General features: G+C 43.7%; 1 protein-coding gene and 1 long non-coding RNA gene across 2 annotated transcripts in view; both read right to left on the reverse strand.

The window, feature by feature from the left end:
• The window catches only part of Chst7 (carbohydrate sulfotransferase 7), a 32,760-nt gene extending 26,965 nt beyond the window's left edge, over positions 1-5,795 (reverse strand). Inside the window, exon 1 of the mRNA XM_050160922.1 lies at positions 4,167-5,795. Within this exon, the coding sequence (XP_050016879.1) occupies positions 4,204-5,661 (1,458 nt within the window). The 5' untranslated portion in view covers positions 5,662-5,795 and the 3' untranslated portion in view covers positions 4,167-4,203. The remainder of the gene's footprint in view (positions 1-4,166) is intronic.
• Positions 5,796-11,432: 5,637 nt separating this feature from the next.
• The window catches only part of LOC126512902 (uncharacterized), a 143,199-nt gene continuing 140,423 nt past the window's right edge, over positions 11,433-14,208 (reverse strand). Inside the window, exon 2 of the long non-coding RNA XR_007595182.1 lies at positions 11,433-12,337. This is a non-coding gene — a long non-coding RNA (uncharacterized lncRNA). The remainder of the gene's footprint in view (positions 12,338-14,208) is intronic.

Consider the following 14,208-nt stretch of genomic DNA (forward strand, 5'->3'; position numbering starts at 1 on the left):
TTTTAAATGCCTGTTATTCAGTAGTCTGGGTTTAAACCAAGTGTAGACATTTCAGTGATAATTAATACATAATCTTGCATAGAACTTTGGGGTTCAGTTCACTGATTTAAATGTAACGAGTTCCAAAATGGTGGTGGCTGGTCATTTCTTTTGTTTAGAATGATTTCCTGGGAAAGTTTCCTAATTGTTAGGACTTAAACTACAGGACACCTGTCTCTGTCTCTAGCTTCTTTCAATGGCAGCATATATCTTATCAAGAACAAAGACCTAAAAATTTAGGGCCTTGTGGTAGAATGTATGTTCGGCATGCTTAAGGCTCTGGGTCTATCATCAGTATGTGTATGTATGCACAGACACATACATGCACACATAGATGCACACATATAGGGGCAGTATGGAGTCTTGTGTGCTGGCTAGTTTATGCCAACTTGATACAAGCTAGAGTTATCTGAAAGGAAGTTAACCTCAATTGAGAAAAATGCTTCTGTCTGTAAGGCATTTTCTTAATTAGTGATTGATGGGGGAGGGTCCACTTCATTGTGGGTGGTACCATCCCTGGGGTGGTGGTCTTGGGTTCTATAAAGAAACAGGCTGAGCAAACCTCATAGTAACAAACCATATAGAGCAAAACAGTAAGCAGCACCCCTCCATGGCTTCTATACCAACTCCTGCCCCCAGGACATGTCCTGTTTGAGTTTCTGTTCTGACTTCCTTCAGTGATAAACAGAAATGCTAAAGTATAAGCCAAATAAACTGCTTCCTTCCCCAACTTGCTTTAGATTATGGAGTTTCATTGCTGCAATTTCTTGTATCCTACCAAGGATAGAGGGCAAAGGGGGATATACTGAAAGGACAGGACAGCACAGCAATTGGAACAGAACAGGAGTAGATAGTGTTTCTGCAATGATGGACTCAGATGTGAATCTAAAGACAACCAAACATCTGAAGATGTGCAGGTACTAAAAAGCCCCGTGTAGAATTTCCCTTCCCATAATAACACCTTTATCTGCAAAAAACTTTGTATTTTTAAGTTCTTTCACATAAAACACTGTGGCAGAATTTGCTGCTTATTAAGAGCCCTTGAGTTCTCATTCTGATCTTGGCCTCATGCCAGTGGCCTGGCCCAGGAAATGAATCTTTGGTCCAAGCCAAGTGGTTTGCGGTTTGGCTGTATAGTAGTTGCCTTGGGAGCTTTGGAAACCCCAATGCTTGGGTCTGGAGACTCCACCATAAACTGAATGGATCAGATTTCCTGTGTCTGGAGTGAAGCTCAATGATAGAGCACCTGCTTATAACATACGCTGGACTATGGGTTCTATCTGCAACACCAAGATCTACCTCACAAACATCTCAGAGGTGGGGTCCCAGGCATGGGCATTTTCCTAAAAGTTCCTCGGCTGAATATATAGTAATGGCTCTCTCCTGCCCATATGGTTTTCCTTTCTCAGAGTCCAGTTACCTACTGCCAACCACAGTCAAGATATAGAAATAGAAAATTGCAGAAATCATTTATAAGCTTTACTACACTGCTCTGAGTATCAGGATGAACTGTCATGCAGTCCTGCTCTGTTCTATCTGAGATGCAAACCATCCTTTATCTAGAATATTCACACTGATCCACAGTGTATACATCATCTGTCTCAATGACAGTCCAGAAACAATACACTGATAGAACTTTTATTATAATTAATTATTATAATCATTCCATTTTATTATTGCTGTTAATATTTTAATGTGCCTAATTTATAGATTAAATTTTCTCATAGGTATGCATGAATAAGGAAGATCATGGTACATATAAGGTGCAGTATTATCAAAAGGTTTTAGAAACATACTCACCGAAGAAGTCAACTGTAATTTTCACCCAGGACTGAGAAGTGCTGATAAGAGCCACTCAAGAGACTTCCATTCTTTTATGCTAATTATTGGCCTAGGCCAGACCATGTGAGTTAGCTCTAGCCAGTGAGTAGTAGGTCTAGTAAGTAGTGGGTTCTGAGAAAGACTGTTTTATCAGATTACCATCCTAGGAGCCAGGAATACAAGCATTTTAATAAATTCACACATTGATATAAGTGTCCAATGTAGGAAAAGGAGCTCAGTCACCAAAGTCTACAAGAGCCTAAAACTTCTACCCAGATGTGCCTGCAGTCCAGCAGAGAAGCACCATCAACCTTCCAAATAGCAGCAGCAGCATCTCCTCCCACAGTCACTGTCACCCACACAGACTTGCACTCCCGAGAGGACAAAGTCTTTGGGCCCTACCCTCATTTCTAATTCCCGGCCCCAGACATCATTCAGTGTGTCAAAAAAACATTGGGGGAGGAGGTGGAAAAAGGTTTTTAGGAGCTTTTCATGTCTTAAAACCACAGAACGCTTCAGCTTTTGCCCACAGGAGGAGTTTCCTAAAGTCTGGGAACATGGGTTAGGATCCATTATAGTCCGTCTGTAAATACAGATGATAGGATGGTTTTGTTACGATGTGGGAGTCAAAAACAAACAAACAAAAAAAAAGATGTGGAGTCTAATGCTTTGTCTGGCTTTTGGGAACCTAGTCTTCAGCTTTAATACAAGAGGAGGCGCTTAGCCTTACTGCAACTTAAAATGCCATGCTTTGTTGCAATCCTTAGGAGGCCTGCCCCTTTTAAACAGAAACAGAGGCATCTTCGATTAGGGGAGGATTGGAAGGGAGGTGGGGGGAGAGAATGGGAGAAGAGGGAAGGGAAACTGCAACCAGGATGTAAAATAAATAATCTAATTTTAAGAAAAAAATATGAAAAGTCTCCCTGTGCCTTACCGTCCTTCACTGTAGAAATCAGGAAAGAGCACATACTTCCTAGCAATTATAGAAACTGATTTAATTACTGGGAGAAACAAATTCAGTTAGTCAGTTTCCTGAAACCACTTCCTGAACCCTAGGTCTATTAACCAAAAAGAAAAATCCATCTTCATTAACATCTTCAACCTTTGTCCCTCCATCCCATCCTAGGGGAATACTGAATTGCACTATAAAAGAATAAATGGAAACTTAAGTCACTTCTGGCCTCCATCCCTTTTCTTCCTCCCCTGGTCTGCACTGTACAGAAGGCAATTCACAGTGTTTGGGGAAATGCATTCCCATGCCACTGACTAAATTACTATGGTGAGCATCATGCAGAACAAGCTTTCCCTTGGCCCAATGTTACACAGCATCTGCTAACCCAACACTGGACACATACAGAGCCTGTTTGAAGCCATTTTAGCAAACCAATGTACAGGGAATGAACAACAACAACAACAACAACAACAACAACAACAACAACAAAAGAGGTTTACTTGACAAATTGTTAACTGCCCACCCAAGAGCCCACCTATCAAAACGGTGCAAGGGAGCTGGGGGAAAACCCAGCCCAGCCTTCTTAGAGCACTAGAGGAAGTTGACCAAGGAGCTTTTGTGACCTGATACAAACGGGATATGGTCAGATATCCTGCAAACAAACCCTCTAGAGAGAGGGGAAAGGAGAAGAGAGACAGGAAGGGAGAAGGGCATCCACAAGCCAGGGAAAATAATGTCAGTTTTACTTGTTTAAAATAGGCTGGAGTCACACAAATGTGCATAAATTGTCACAAGAGTTGCCTGAAAGTGCTTGTGTGCTGAGTACTCAGGAAGAGAGCTCTGGAGCCTGAGGAGAAGAGAGGCGAAATATCAGGCAGAAAAATTAAGAATAAGTAGGGGAAGAATCCACACTTTTCCGTGACACCTTGTTTTTGGTTTTGGTTTCCCCCTCTGGCAGCAGACACCATGGCAAAAGGCTGCCCCACAGGCCAAACAGCCATCAGTTTCAGAACCATCAGTCTCAAAAGGGTTCTCTAAATCCTATGCTCCACTCTTCCAGTCAGTTAATTCCCAGTCTTAAGTTGCATTAGGATGGTTTAGGCTTCTCTACTGCCTTTGGACCTCTGACGCCTCATAAGCGGGTATGGGAGAGCAGAGAGCACTGGATGCTGCTTGAGCTACATTTACACATCTCTCATCTCTAGGTCCTCCTCTGAGAAGGGAGGTGGCTAAGCAAGTGAACCCATTGAAGCAGGATGTGTTCTGACAGCAACCCTCTAACTCCCCTTTCCCCACTCTAGTTGTTTCTCCCAACACTATTCCTTCCAATCTGCCCTGTCCAGAGCCACCTTACCTGGATCAGCCCTGGGGCAGGGTTTGGGATCAGAATGTTACGTGGCCCAGTTGGCCTTGGTCTCCAGGGATGTCTCCCCTTCCCTGGCGCTATCCACGCCGCCCTCGTCTCTGCTGCGAGGGTAGGCCAGCAGTCGCATGGCGGGGGCGCAGGCGGCTTCCACCTGGCGCACCTGCTCTTGGCTCAGCCGCTCGCGCCAGGCGTACACAGCCTCTCGGGCGTCCCGGGCAGACAAGTGAAAGGGCCGATCCGTGCCATAAGCCGAACCCCTCGTCATGTTGAATGCAAAGGCATCGAGCGTGGCCAGCGTCCGCAGCCCGGAGAAGCGCAGCAGGCGGCGCAGCTGAGCTTGGGGCTGCCACACCAGGTCCTCGTAGCGCAGCTTCAGGTAGCGACGTCTGAGCCAAGTGGGCGCACCGCGTGCGAATAGCAGGTCACGCAGCCAGGCCTCGCAGATCACCTCGAGTGCGCTGGTTAGGAAGAAATCGGCTCGCGGAGCGGAGGGCAGCGCACGAGCCTGGGCTCCGGGACGTGCACCCACGCCGTGCGCCAGAAGCACCCGGTGGAAGCGGTCGCCCCTCTGGCGCGTGCGCAGCACCTGGATGCTCTCGCGCAGCAGCCCGTGCCTAGACTTGAGACGTGAATTGTGCACTGCCCGCGGGTCACGGAAGAGTTGCACCACCTTCAGGTTGAGGCCCGGGTCACGTAGCAGGGGCACCAACACGCCCAGGTCGAGCAGCCGCACGTCCTTAATGACCACCACCGGGTACTTGCGGCACTCGGCCTCCAGGGCGCGGAGCGGGACGGGCGGGCAACTGCTTTCACAGGCTTTGTCCTCGACGAGGCCCACCTCGGCGCGAGCGAGGGGCGCGGCAGGACACAGCGGCGGCGAGCAGATGACCTTGTTGGTGCGCCAGCGGAAGAGCATGGTCGTGGTGAGGTTGGCTGAGTCCGGTGCTCGCGCTGCAGGGTCCCCGGGCTGCGCGTAGAGCCGCAGCACAGAGAAGTCACAGCGGAAGAGGGAGCGCAGCATGTCTCTTAGCGCGCCTTGTAGGCTCTCGGCGTCGCCCGGATACAGCGCCTGCCACAGATGCCACATAGGCTCATACAAGTAGAAAACGTCCGGGTGCTGGTTGAAGAGTTCGCCCAGAAAGGACGAGCCAGTACGCCAGGTGGCATGAACATAGATGTGTTGCTTCTCCTGGGCCACCGCCTCCCCGACGGCGCTAAGGTTGCCTGGGGACCCATGGTATAGACCCACATCTCCTTCGGCCCGGGATCGCACCTCCGCGTTCTGCTCACGCTCTCCAGCCGCCGCCGCCTCCAGGCTCCATACGCCCAAGCTGCGCTGCAGGCCGGGGCAGTTCCTGACGCCCTTGTCCTGCTCGCTGCCACTGTCCAGTACAGAGGGGATGAGCAGTAGCAGAAGCGTGTAGAGCACCAAGAGCAGCGTGAACTTGCAGTACTCTCGGCGCCGCCGCCGCCGGCCCTTCATAGTTCACCGAGCCCCCCTCCCCCCAGCTTCGCCCAGGGCAGAGCAGGCGCCTGGTGGCTGTCCCCTCTGCCTGCAAACTGCAGCTCCTGCCTCTTCGGGTCTCTGCACTGGGTGGAGCAGAGCGGCCAAGCAGTGCGTCCACTAAAGGAAACTTGGGAGGCGGTGGTGCCGGCTTGCTCTGTTGGGCTCAACCTCTAGAGAGCACTCATTGGCCGGTTCAGCAGCTGCCCGCCCTGTCCAGAGTTCCCGCAACTTCTCCCCGCCCTCTTAGCCTCCCGGGTTCGCTCACTGCCTAGCCAGATTTGGACTAGGCTGCCACAGGCCGGGGACACTCTCAGGGGTGCACGGAGCCTTATTCCACCTCTCCCAAACTCCTTCAAAACGAAGTTAAGTCTTCGTTAACCAACTGACTTCAGGCGAGGGACGGTCCTGGACGTGAACCCTACCGAGAGAACACCACTGTTTTATTGTTGGTGGTTAGTTTGTTTTGTATCCTCTGCCTTGCCATCCTGGTCCTAGGCAAATGATGACTCGTCATGATCTACACTCCTTGGCCCCGCAGTGGGTGTTGTGGAGTTCTGAATAGAGCACTCAGTGAAGATAAAAGGTACCGCCTGCACCTTATGTTGGTGGAGGCAGGGAGACATTGCTGGATTCATGCAAGAAATTTGATGGGTACGATCAAGTAGCCTTTGTGAAATTCTAAGTGTTCTGTTGTGCACATTTTACAAGCATTCAATTTACTCACTTGCACTATGATTAATTTCCAGTGCCAGTTATCCTAAAGTTCCAGCCCTTAGGGGTTGATGCTACAGTTTAATCCACATGTATACAAGGATATTTGCAGAACCAGAGTGGCAAAATGGTGAATTTTCCCAAGAAATGGGTGTTTAAAAGAACACATAGAGACGTGTGCCAAATGGCAGATGAAAAGGTAACAGGAAATCCAAGAGGCAGATTAAGCTTAAAATTAAAATTTAAAAGAGAACTGAACAAATGTTGTTTTCCTCGGTTTCAGCTGGGTGGAGAACAGGGCAGGCAGAGTTGTCTCTCACCTACCTTGATAAGGCCTGGAAAGATTAAAAGATTGAAAGCGAATGGACTTCTCTCCACCAAGGGCAAGTGTTCAGAGTGGGAAATGAGAACACCTGTAAATATCTGTCTTCTCTTCACCAAACCTTCCTCATTTGTCAAACCTGACTCAGTAGCTGCTTTCTGTCCACAATTCTCTCATTTCCAGCCTCTTGTGTATGTATAAGTATATATATATACATACGTATATATACACACACATATATAATATATATATATTCTTTATTTCGGAACTATTTACTTTGGTCTCAAATCTTCCTGTTCAGTTAAAAGACTCTGGGTTTCTCTTTTTTAATTTTAAATTTTGTATTTGTATGTGTGCAGGTGCATATGGAAGTCAGGGGACAACCCGGAGGAGTTTGTGGATCCTGGGAACGGAGGACTGAACTCAGGTTGCTAGGATCAGCTCTGGCCAGGCGCCCTCACTGAGTCATGGCACAAGATCTGGGTCATTATTTTAATGACCCTTGTGTGAATAAACTAAATCCCCTTGCCCTTTGTCATTTCATTACTAGTCTAGAAAAGCCACTATCCCCCCAAAACCTGCTTTTGGCTCTGTCTGGACTCACAGGCACCAAAAGTTTCCATAAAGGATATATTGGCATCAAGAGAAATTTAACACCATCAGATAGCCTCTGGAATCCCATATTCATCAAGTCAGTTTCAAAATTCAAGTCACCAGTACTATTTCAAATTCTCTGCTCTTTACCAACTAGGTTACTCCTACACCCCTTTCCCGAAAGTGCCATTATTTTCTACTTTTTTTTGTCAGAAGAAACCATATTGAACCTTTCCCTTTCCCACCAGTAACATTTGTGTAGCCACTCTTATGCATTAATCTCCTTCGTAGCAAGGAAATTATTTTTTAACATAAAATTCATATTTTCTGGTATGGTTTTGCTTTCCTCATTTTCTTTTTAAGCAAATAATGTGGCTCTTGGCTCACTTGGGGAGAAAAATATGTCAAAACAGAATGTAATTAACTTCTGGTGTTTCCTTCCAAAAACTCCAAGCCCAGTAGTGGAAATATTAAAAATACAATGATCGCACACCACAATTATCTCTGAGGTGGGAGGGAGCCTCTGGAGTCATAGCTCAGTTTATACACTGCCTCCTATGCAGGAAACCCAGGTTTTTTCCACCTGGGGAGAGAGGGAATGGGAGGGAGCAGACAGTGTTATTGGACTAGATGATTTACAAGAAGGCACAGATGACGGGTACTGGTAGCTCAAACTACACCTCTTGAGTGCAATGCCTACCAACTGAACTGCTAGTAGAGACAAAGATGTAGTCCTCTTGGTCATCCTCTTGACCTGTCCAGAGCCTAGTTCCAAAGACCTTGTCATAGCCAGAACCTTGGCTGAAAACCCCACAACAGCTTTAGCAGAGTTTTGGAATGAATCGGACTCATTAAGTACATGATGGCCTTGTTACAGTCTGGCCTGGCCATTATAGACATCAAACATGATAGCCATGAGAAGTGGGACTGGAGAAAGTGATTTAGAGATGACCTGGAAACTTCCTCGCTGAGAAATAGTTCTCATAGTATAGGAAGCACTTATACGAGCTCCACCAGAGAAAAGCAATCAGCAGTCCTATTTAGTCCTAAGAACCACAGAGACCAGCAAGGCAAGATATTCAAAAGGAGCAATAGTTGCACTTATATCCTGGGCCATCTGTTTCAAGACAGTCACCTCTAAGAAACAAAACAAAATATGAACGAACAGAATATGAAGTGTGGGGGGATAAAGAGAAGGAGGAGATTATGGAAGGAATTGTAGGGGAGGAGGAAAGGGTAAATATGATCAAGACATGTTGTATAACATTTTCAAAGAATTAATAAAATATTATATGGTAAAACATATAGGAAGAGATTCCAGCCAGTGAAGCAGGTAAGCTAAGTGCAAATCTTCACCTCTCTCTCCATTCCTCTAAGTCTAGTCTGCCAGTCTCATCCCCAGCTCTGTAGCTGACCATGTACTGCTGCTTCTCCTTACTTTCTACCCTCATTCCCAGGGTACTAACCTGATCCTGGTGGACATTCTAATTGACTCCCTCCTGCAGAAACACTCAATGCTCTCAGTTCTGAGCCCATTGTCATTCTTATGTATCATCTCCCAATACCTAGAAACACATTTTTTACCTAGAAACCTCAGCGGCCACACCTCTCAAGATCTGTCTTAGTCCCAGTTCTATTGCTGTGAAGAGACACCATAACCAGGCAATTTATTTGAAAGAAAGCATTTAACTGGGGGCTTGATTACAGTTTCAAAGGGCTATTAGTCCATTATCATCATGGCAGCAAGCAGGCAGGTTCTGGATCAGTAGCTAACAGCTACATCCCTAATTTGTAGACAGAGAGGAACACTGGTCTGGGATGGGCTTTTAAAAACCTCGAAACACTCCCCCAGAAATACACTTCCTCCAACAAGTCCACATATTCTAATCTTTCTAATCCTTTAAAAAAAGTTTCACCTCCTGGTGACTAAGCATTCAAATAGATGAGCCTATGGGGGGGGGGCAGTATTCTTATTCAAACCATCACAGAATTCCAGAATTTCCTATCAGGCAGTACACAGCTACCACAATCTTCTAAGAGCCAAAGAAGGCAACAGAAACGAAAGAACCCACCCAGCAAAGAAAAGACCTTACATCAGTACCTAGAATTACAATCTTGCAAAACACAGGTGCCTAGACTCCAACGTAACAAACACAACCAATAACAGCCAGGATAATATGTATCCACTAGAGTCCAGTAACCCTACCACAGCAGGACCTGAGTATTGCAACATAGCAGGAGCCTTGATGAATATGATGATAGAGATCCATAAAGAGAAAAATAAATTAACCCCCTAAAGAAATATATGAAAGCACAAACAGTGGAAAGATATTACTTAAAAAGTTCAAGACCTGAAAGTAGAAATAGAATCAATAAAGACAACCCAAATTAGTGAAGAAAAAAAAAAAACAAAACTGAGAGGAAACTGGAAATGAAAAATTTAGGAATTTGAATGGGAACCTGAGAGGCAAGCTTCACCAACAGAATACAAGAGAGTGAAGCAAGACTCTCAGGCACTGAAGACAGGATAGAAAAAATGTATACCTTGATCAAAGAAAATGTTAAATCACAACAAAAATCAGGAAATCTGGGACACCATAAAAAGACCAAATCTAAGATTAATAGGAATAGTGGAAAGAAAAGAAACCCAGATCAAAGATCCAGAAAATGTTTTCAAAAAATCATAGAATAAAATTTCCCTAACCTAAAGAAGAAGCCTATCATGATACAAGTATATGGAACACCAAATAAATTGGACCAGAAAATAAAACCCCCTCTATATAATAATCTAAACATTAAGCACACAGAACAAAAAAGATATTAAAAACTGCAAGAGAAAAAGAGCAAACAACATATAAAGGCAGCACTCTTAGAATTACACCCAGCTTCTCAATGGAGACTCTAAAAGCCAGAAGGGCCTGGACAGATGTCCTGCAGATTCTAAGAGACCATAGATGCCATTCCAGAATGCTATACATTGCAAAACTTTCAATCACAATAGATGAAGAAAATAAAATATTGCATGCTAAAATCAAATTTAACCAATATCTATCTAAAATATAGCCTTACAGAAGGTATTAGGTGGATAATACTAACCTGAAGAAGTTAACCACACCCAAGAAAACAAAAAATAAATGATACCTTACCAGTAAATCAAGGGAACACACACACACCACCACCACCACCACCACCAACAACAACAACAACAAAATAATAGGAATCAACAGTCATTGACCATTGATATTGCTCAATATCAGTGGTCTCAATTCCTCAATAAAAACACACAGACTAGCAGAATGAATGCCAAAACAGTATCCATCCTTTTGTTACATCCAGGAAACACACTTTAACAGCAAGATATCACCTCAGGGTAAAAAGATGGAAAAAGATATTCCAAGCAGATGGACCTCATAAGCAATCTTGGGTAGCCATTTTAATATCTGACAAAATAGATTTCAAACCAAAACTAATCAGAAGAGATAGGGAAGGACAATATATACTGGCTAAAGAAAAAAATCCACCAAGAGGACATTGCAATTCTTAACATCTATGAACAAAATACTAGGCTAGGGCATATAACTTCATAAAATATTAAAAACACTGGTGCAGCTTAAATCACAATATTTACCCTCACACACTGATTAGTGGAAGGCATCAATGACCCACTCTTATTAATAGGCCATCCAGACAAAAACTAAACAGAGAAATTCTGGAACTAACTGAAGTTATAAATCAAATGGACCTATCTGATAGTTACAACATTTCACTCAAACATAACAGAATATAACTTCTCAGCACCTCATGGAACTTTTTCCAAAACTGACTTCAAATTATCTCACAAAGTGGGAACAGAAGGAACACTACCAAATTTGTTTTATGAGGCCACAGTTATCCTGATACCAAAACCACATAAAAGCCCAAAATTGAAAGAAAATTATAGACCAATTTCCCTTATTAACATAGTTGTAAAAATTCTCAATAAAATAGCTAAGTTCAAGAACACATCAAAAATATAATTCCCAGAGATTCAGGGGTGGTGCAACATAAGTAAATCAATAAATGTAATTCGCCATATAAGTAAACTGTCTACTCCGCCTATCTAATTTTCTATCCAATAAAATGGGCCAAGGCAGTTTCTTTATTAATAAGAAACCATTCCCACATCATTTCCCCTTTTTCTGTTTAAACAAAAAAGAAAGGCTTTAACTTTAACATAGTAAAATTACATATAACAAAACAGTTATCAAGTAAGAATTACAGTTACAATATTTATATCTATTTTATCTCTTATCATAACTAAGGAAAATTATAACTATTCATTCTTCAACTCCATCAAAGACTCCAGAAGGATATAATAATACTTGAGTAAGAAAACTCTAGAAATGACAGAGACATCTCGCTGCCTGGACAGTCACCCAAAGTTCTTTGGTACCGTTGGGGCATCCATCTTCGGCCTACAGGCCCATGGTATCCAGATACATTTCCATGAAGCAGGAAATTTCAAAGACAGTTCAGTCATTTTCTGCTGTGTCCTGCAGAATGTCTCGCAGACTCTTTCATGAATCAGGAACCCCGAAAGACCATCTCACCTTTAGGCAAGTTCAGCAGTCCTCTCTCTGAGGGTTCTCTGTGTCCAGTTTATGCAACAGTCCAGGCAAGAGCAGTTTCTTGCCCAAATGACTATCCAACTCCATAAGGATCCTCTTCGATGCCCATCTTCCTCTTGAAGTAGCTGGTGCTGCCAGGAGCAGACGTGTCTCCTTGTCATGAAAAGTCCTAAGTTATTAAAATATTTTAAATGCCATATTCTGCAGTCTTTGAAAGATATGAAGAATGCCTATCTAACTGAAATATATCTCTATATATCTAGAAAATCTAATTAACATGACTACAAGCTTAACTATTAGCGATGATTATCCATTAACAACCTATATTTCCTAATTATACATTACATTTTTAAATGAACTACACAATCACAATACCTTAATCAAGATCAAAAATACATATACATATAACAAAATTGACCTTAAAATCCATACCAATGCAAATTATTCATATCTATATCATATCCCCCTTTAAATGTAAAAGAACATTTATAAACAATATTTGGGAACATGGGCGTAGTTTTTTCTCTCCAAACTGCTTCCTGCTGAATAGGGGCGTCGTTAATTAGGTCGTTCATGATATAACCTGTGTGCTAGTTTCATCTCAGTTGGCAATTGAGCGAAGCAATTTTTTGAGGGTGTTCACAGCAACCTTTCAGGAGGGCGTGGTCTATCATACCAAATCGGAATAGATGCAATCCACAGGGTCTCATCCTCTGCAAAAACAAAAGAAGACCCTCTCCAAAGCATCATATCCTTAGACCCAAATTTTGAAATCGTAATACCCTTATATCCATTTTGGTTTAGCTTGGCAGCCCATGTAATGAAATGTCTCTCTGTACTTAGCTCCTTCACAGTCAAAAATTTTAAAGAAAACACAATGTACATAATCCAGACTCTCTGTGAATTTTCCATTTTTACGTGGCTTATTTTTCTTTATTTCTTTTAATCTATAACTATCTGTATTTCTGTATTCTGTCTCTTTAAAGACTTTACCCCCTTTTTTAAGGGTATTAACTTTATTCTTTCTCTATATATTTTTTTTTCTCTCTCAAGCCTACGTACACTCATCCAACATTGTGATCCATTTAGTGGTCTGTCTGAATCTGTTTTATTGTGAATCTGTAATTTTTTCACTATCCAGGAGCATTTCTTAACATGTTAAACAGTTCTTAAAAACTTAAGTTGCACCATGTACAGGTAATACGGTACTGCCTGTGTCCTGCCCAGTCTAAACCTTAACTACGCAGTTTTAAGGTAATTACGGTAGTTCCTGCCTGAGATCAGCACATCAGAGTCATTTGGTGTCCCTGAACCATTCACAGTTTTAGGCATACAGCAAGTCCACATTGGAGCCGCACTCAGCAGTTTAACTCTGAGACTGAGTGTGCAGCACAGAAACTCTTTTTATCCAAGTTACAGCCAAATCTGACATGCAGAGCACTGTGCAGTCTGAAAACGCGTCTCTGTATAGCGGCAGGAATCCGCCATGCTCTTCCGCCTGCCTAAGCTTGATTCTGTCTTCTGCCCAGGTGCAGGCGGGGAGCTCTGAGCCATCTGCACGGTCTCAGAGCACTCTCCTCCGATCCCAAGTGGAACACAAGCATCCAGTCCCATAAAAGCCTTGAAATGCTTTAAAGCCAGAGTTTACGCTGGCAGTACAGCCCTATGAAGCCGTGCTTTAAAATGACGCAGCTTTTTTTTTTTCTGCTGCTGTTGTTGAATCAGGAATCTCTCTACAGCACGCCACCAACAAAACAGTAAAAATTTGTGTTAAACTCTCTCTCCCTTATTTTTAAGCCTTCTCAGGTTTTTAAGTGGATTTAGCCCCACGTTGGGCGCCATCTGTTGAAATAGGAGCGGCGGGGCTGCGTCCCCGGCACCCGGCCGCCCGCATGGCTAGTTTATATCCAGAAATAATTACACGGAAACTGTATTCTTTTAAACACTGTCTGGCCCGGCTAGGTCCAGTTTCTTATTGGCTAGCTCTTACATATTGTTCTAACCCATTTCTAATATTTTGTGTAGCCCATGAGCTGGCTTACCAGAGAGGATCTTAACCTGCGTCTGTCTGGAGTGGGAGCATCATGGCGACTAACTCATTCAGCTTCTTTTTCCCAGAATTCTCTTCTGTCTACTCCGCCTATCTAATTTTCTATCCAATAAAATGGGCCAAGGCAGTTTCTTTATTAATAAGAAACCATTCCCACATCACTGAATGGCTCCCTGCCCAGGACCAGCTGCATTCAGAGACCTGCAGCATGTTCTTGTGGCATGCACATCTGTCTGTCT

This window comes from Alexandromys fortis, unplaced genomic scaffold, assembly GCF_014885135.2.
Source record: "Alexandromys fortis isolate MF-2015 unplaced genomic scaffold, M_Fortis_MF-2015_v1.1 scaffold_83, whole genome shotgun sequence".
Classification (NCBI taxonomy): Eukaryota; Metazoa; Chordata; class Mammalia; order Rodentia; family Cricetidae; genus Alexandromys; species Alexandromys fortis.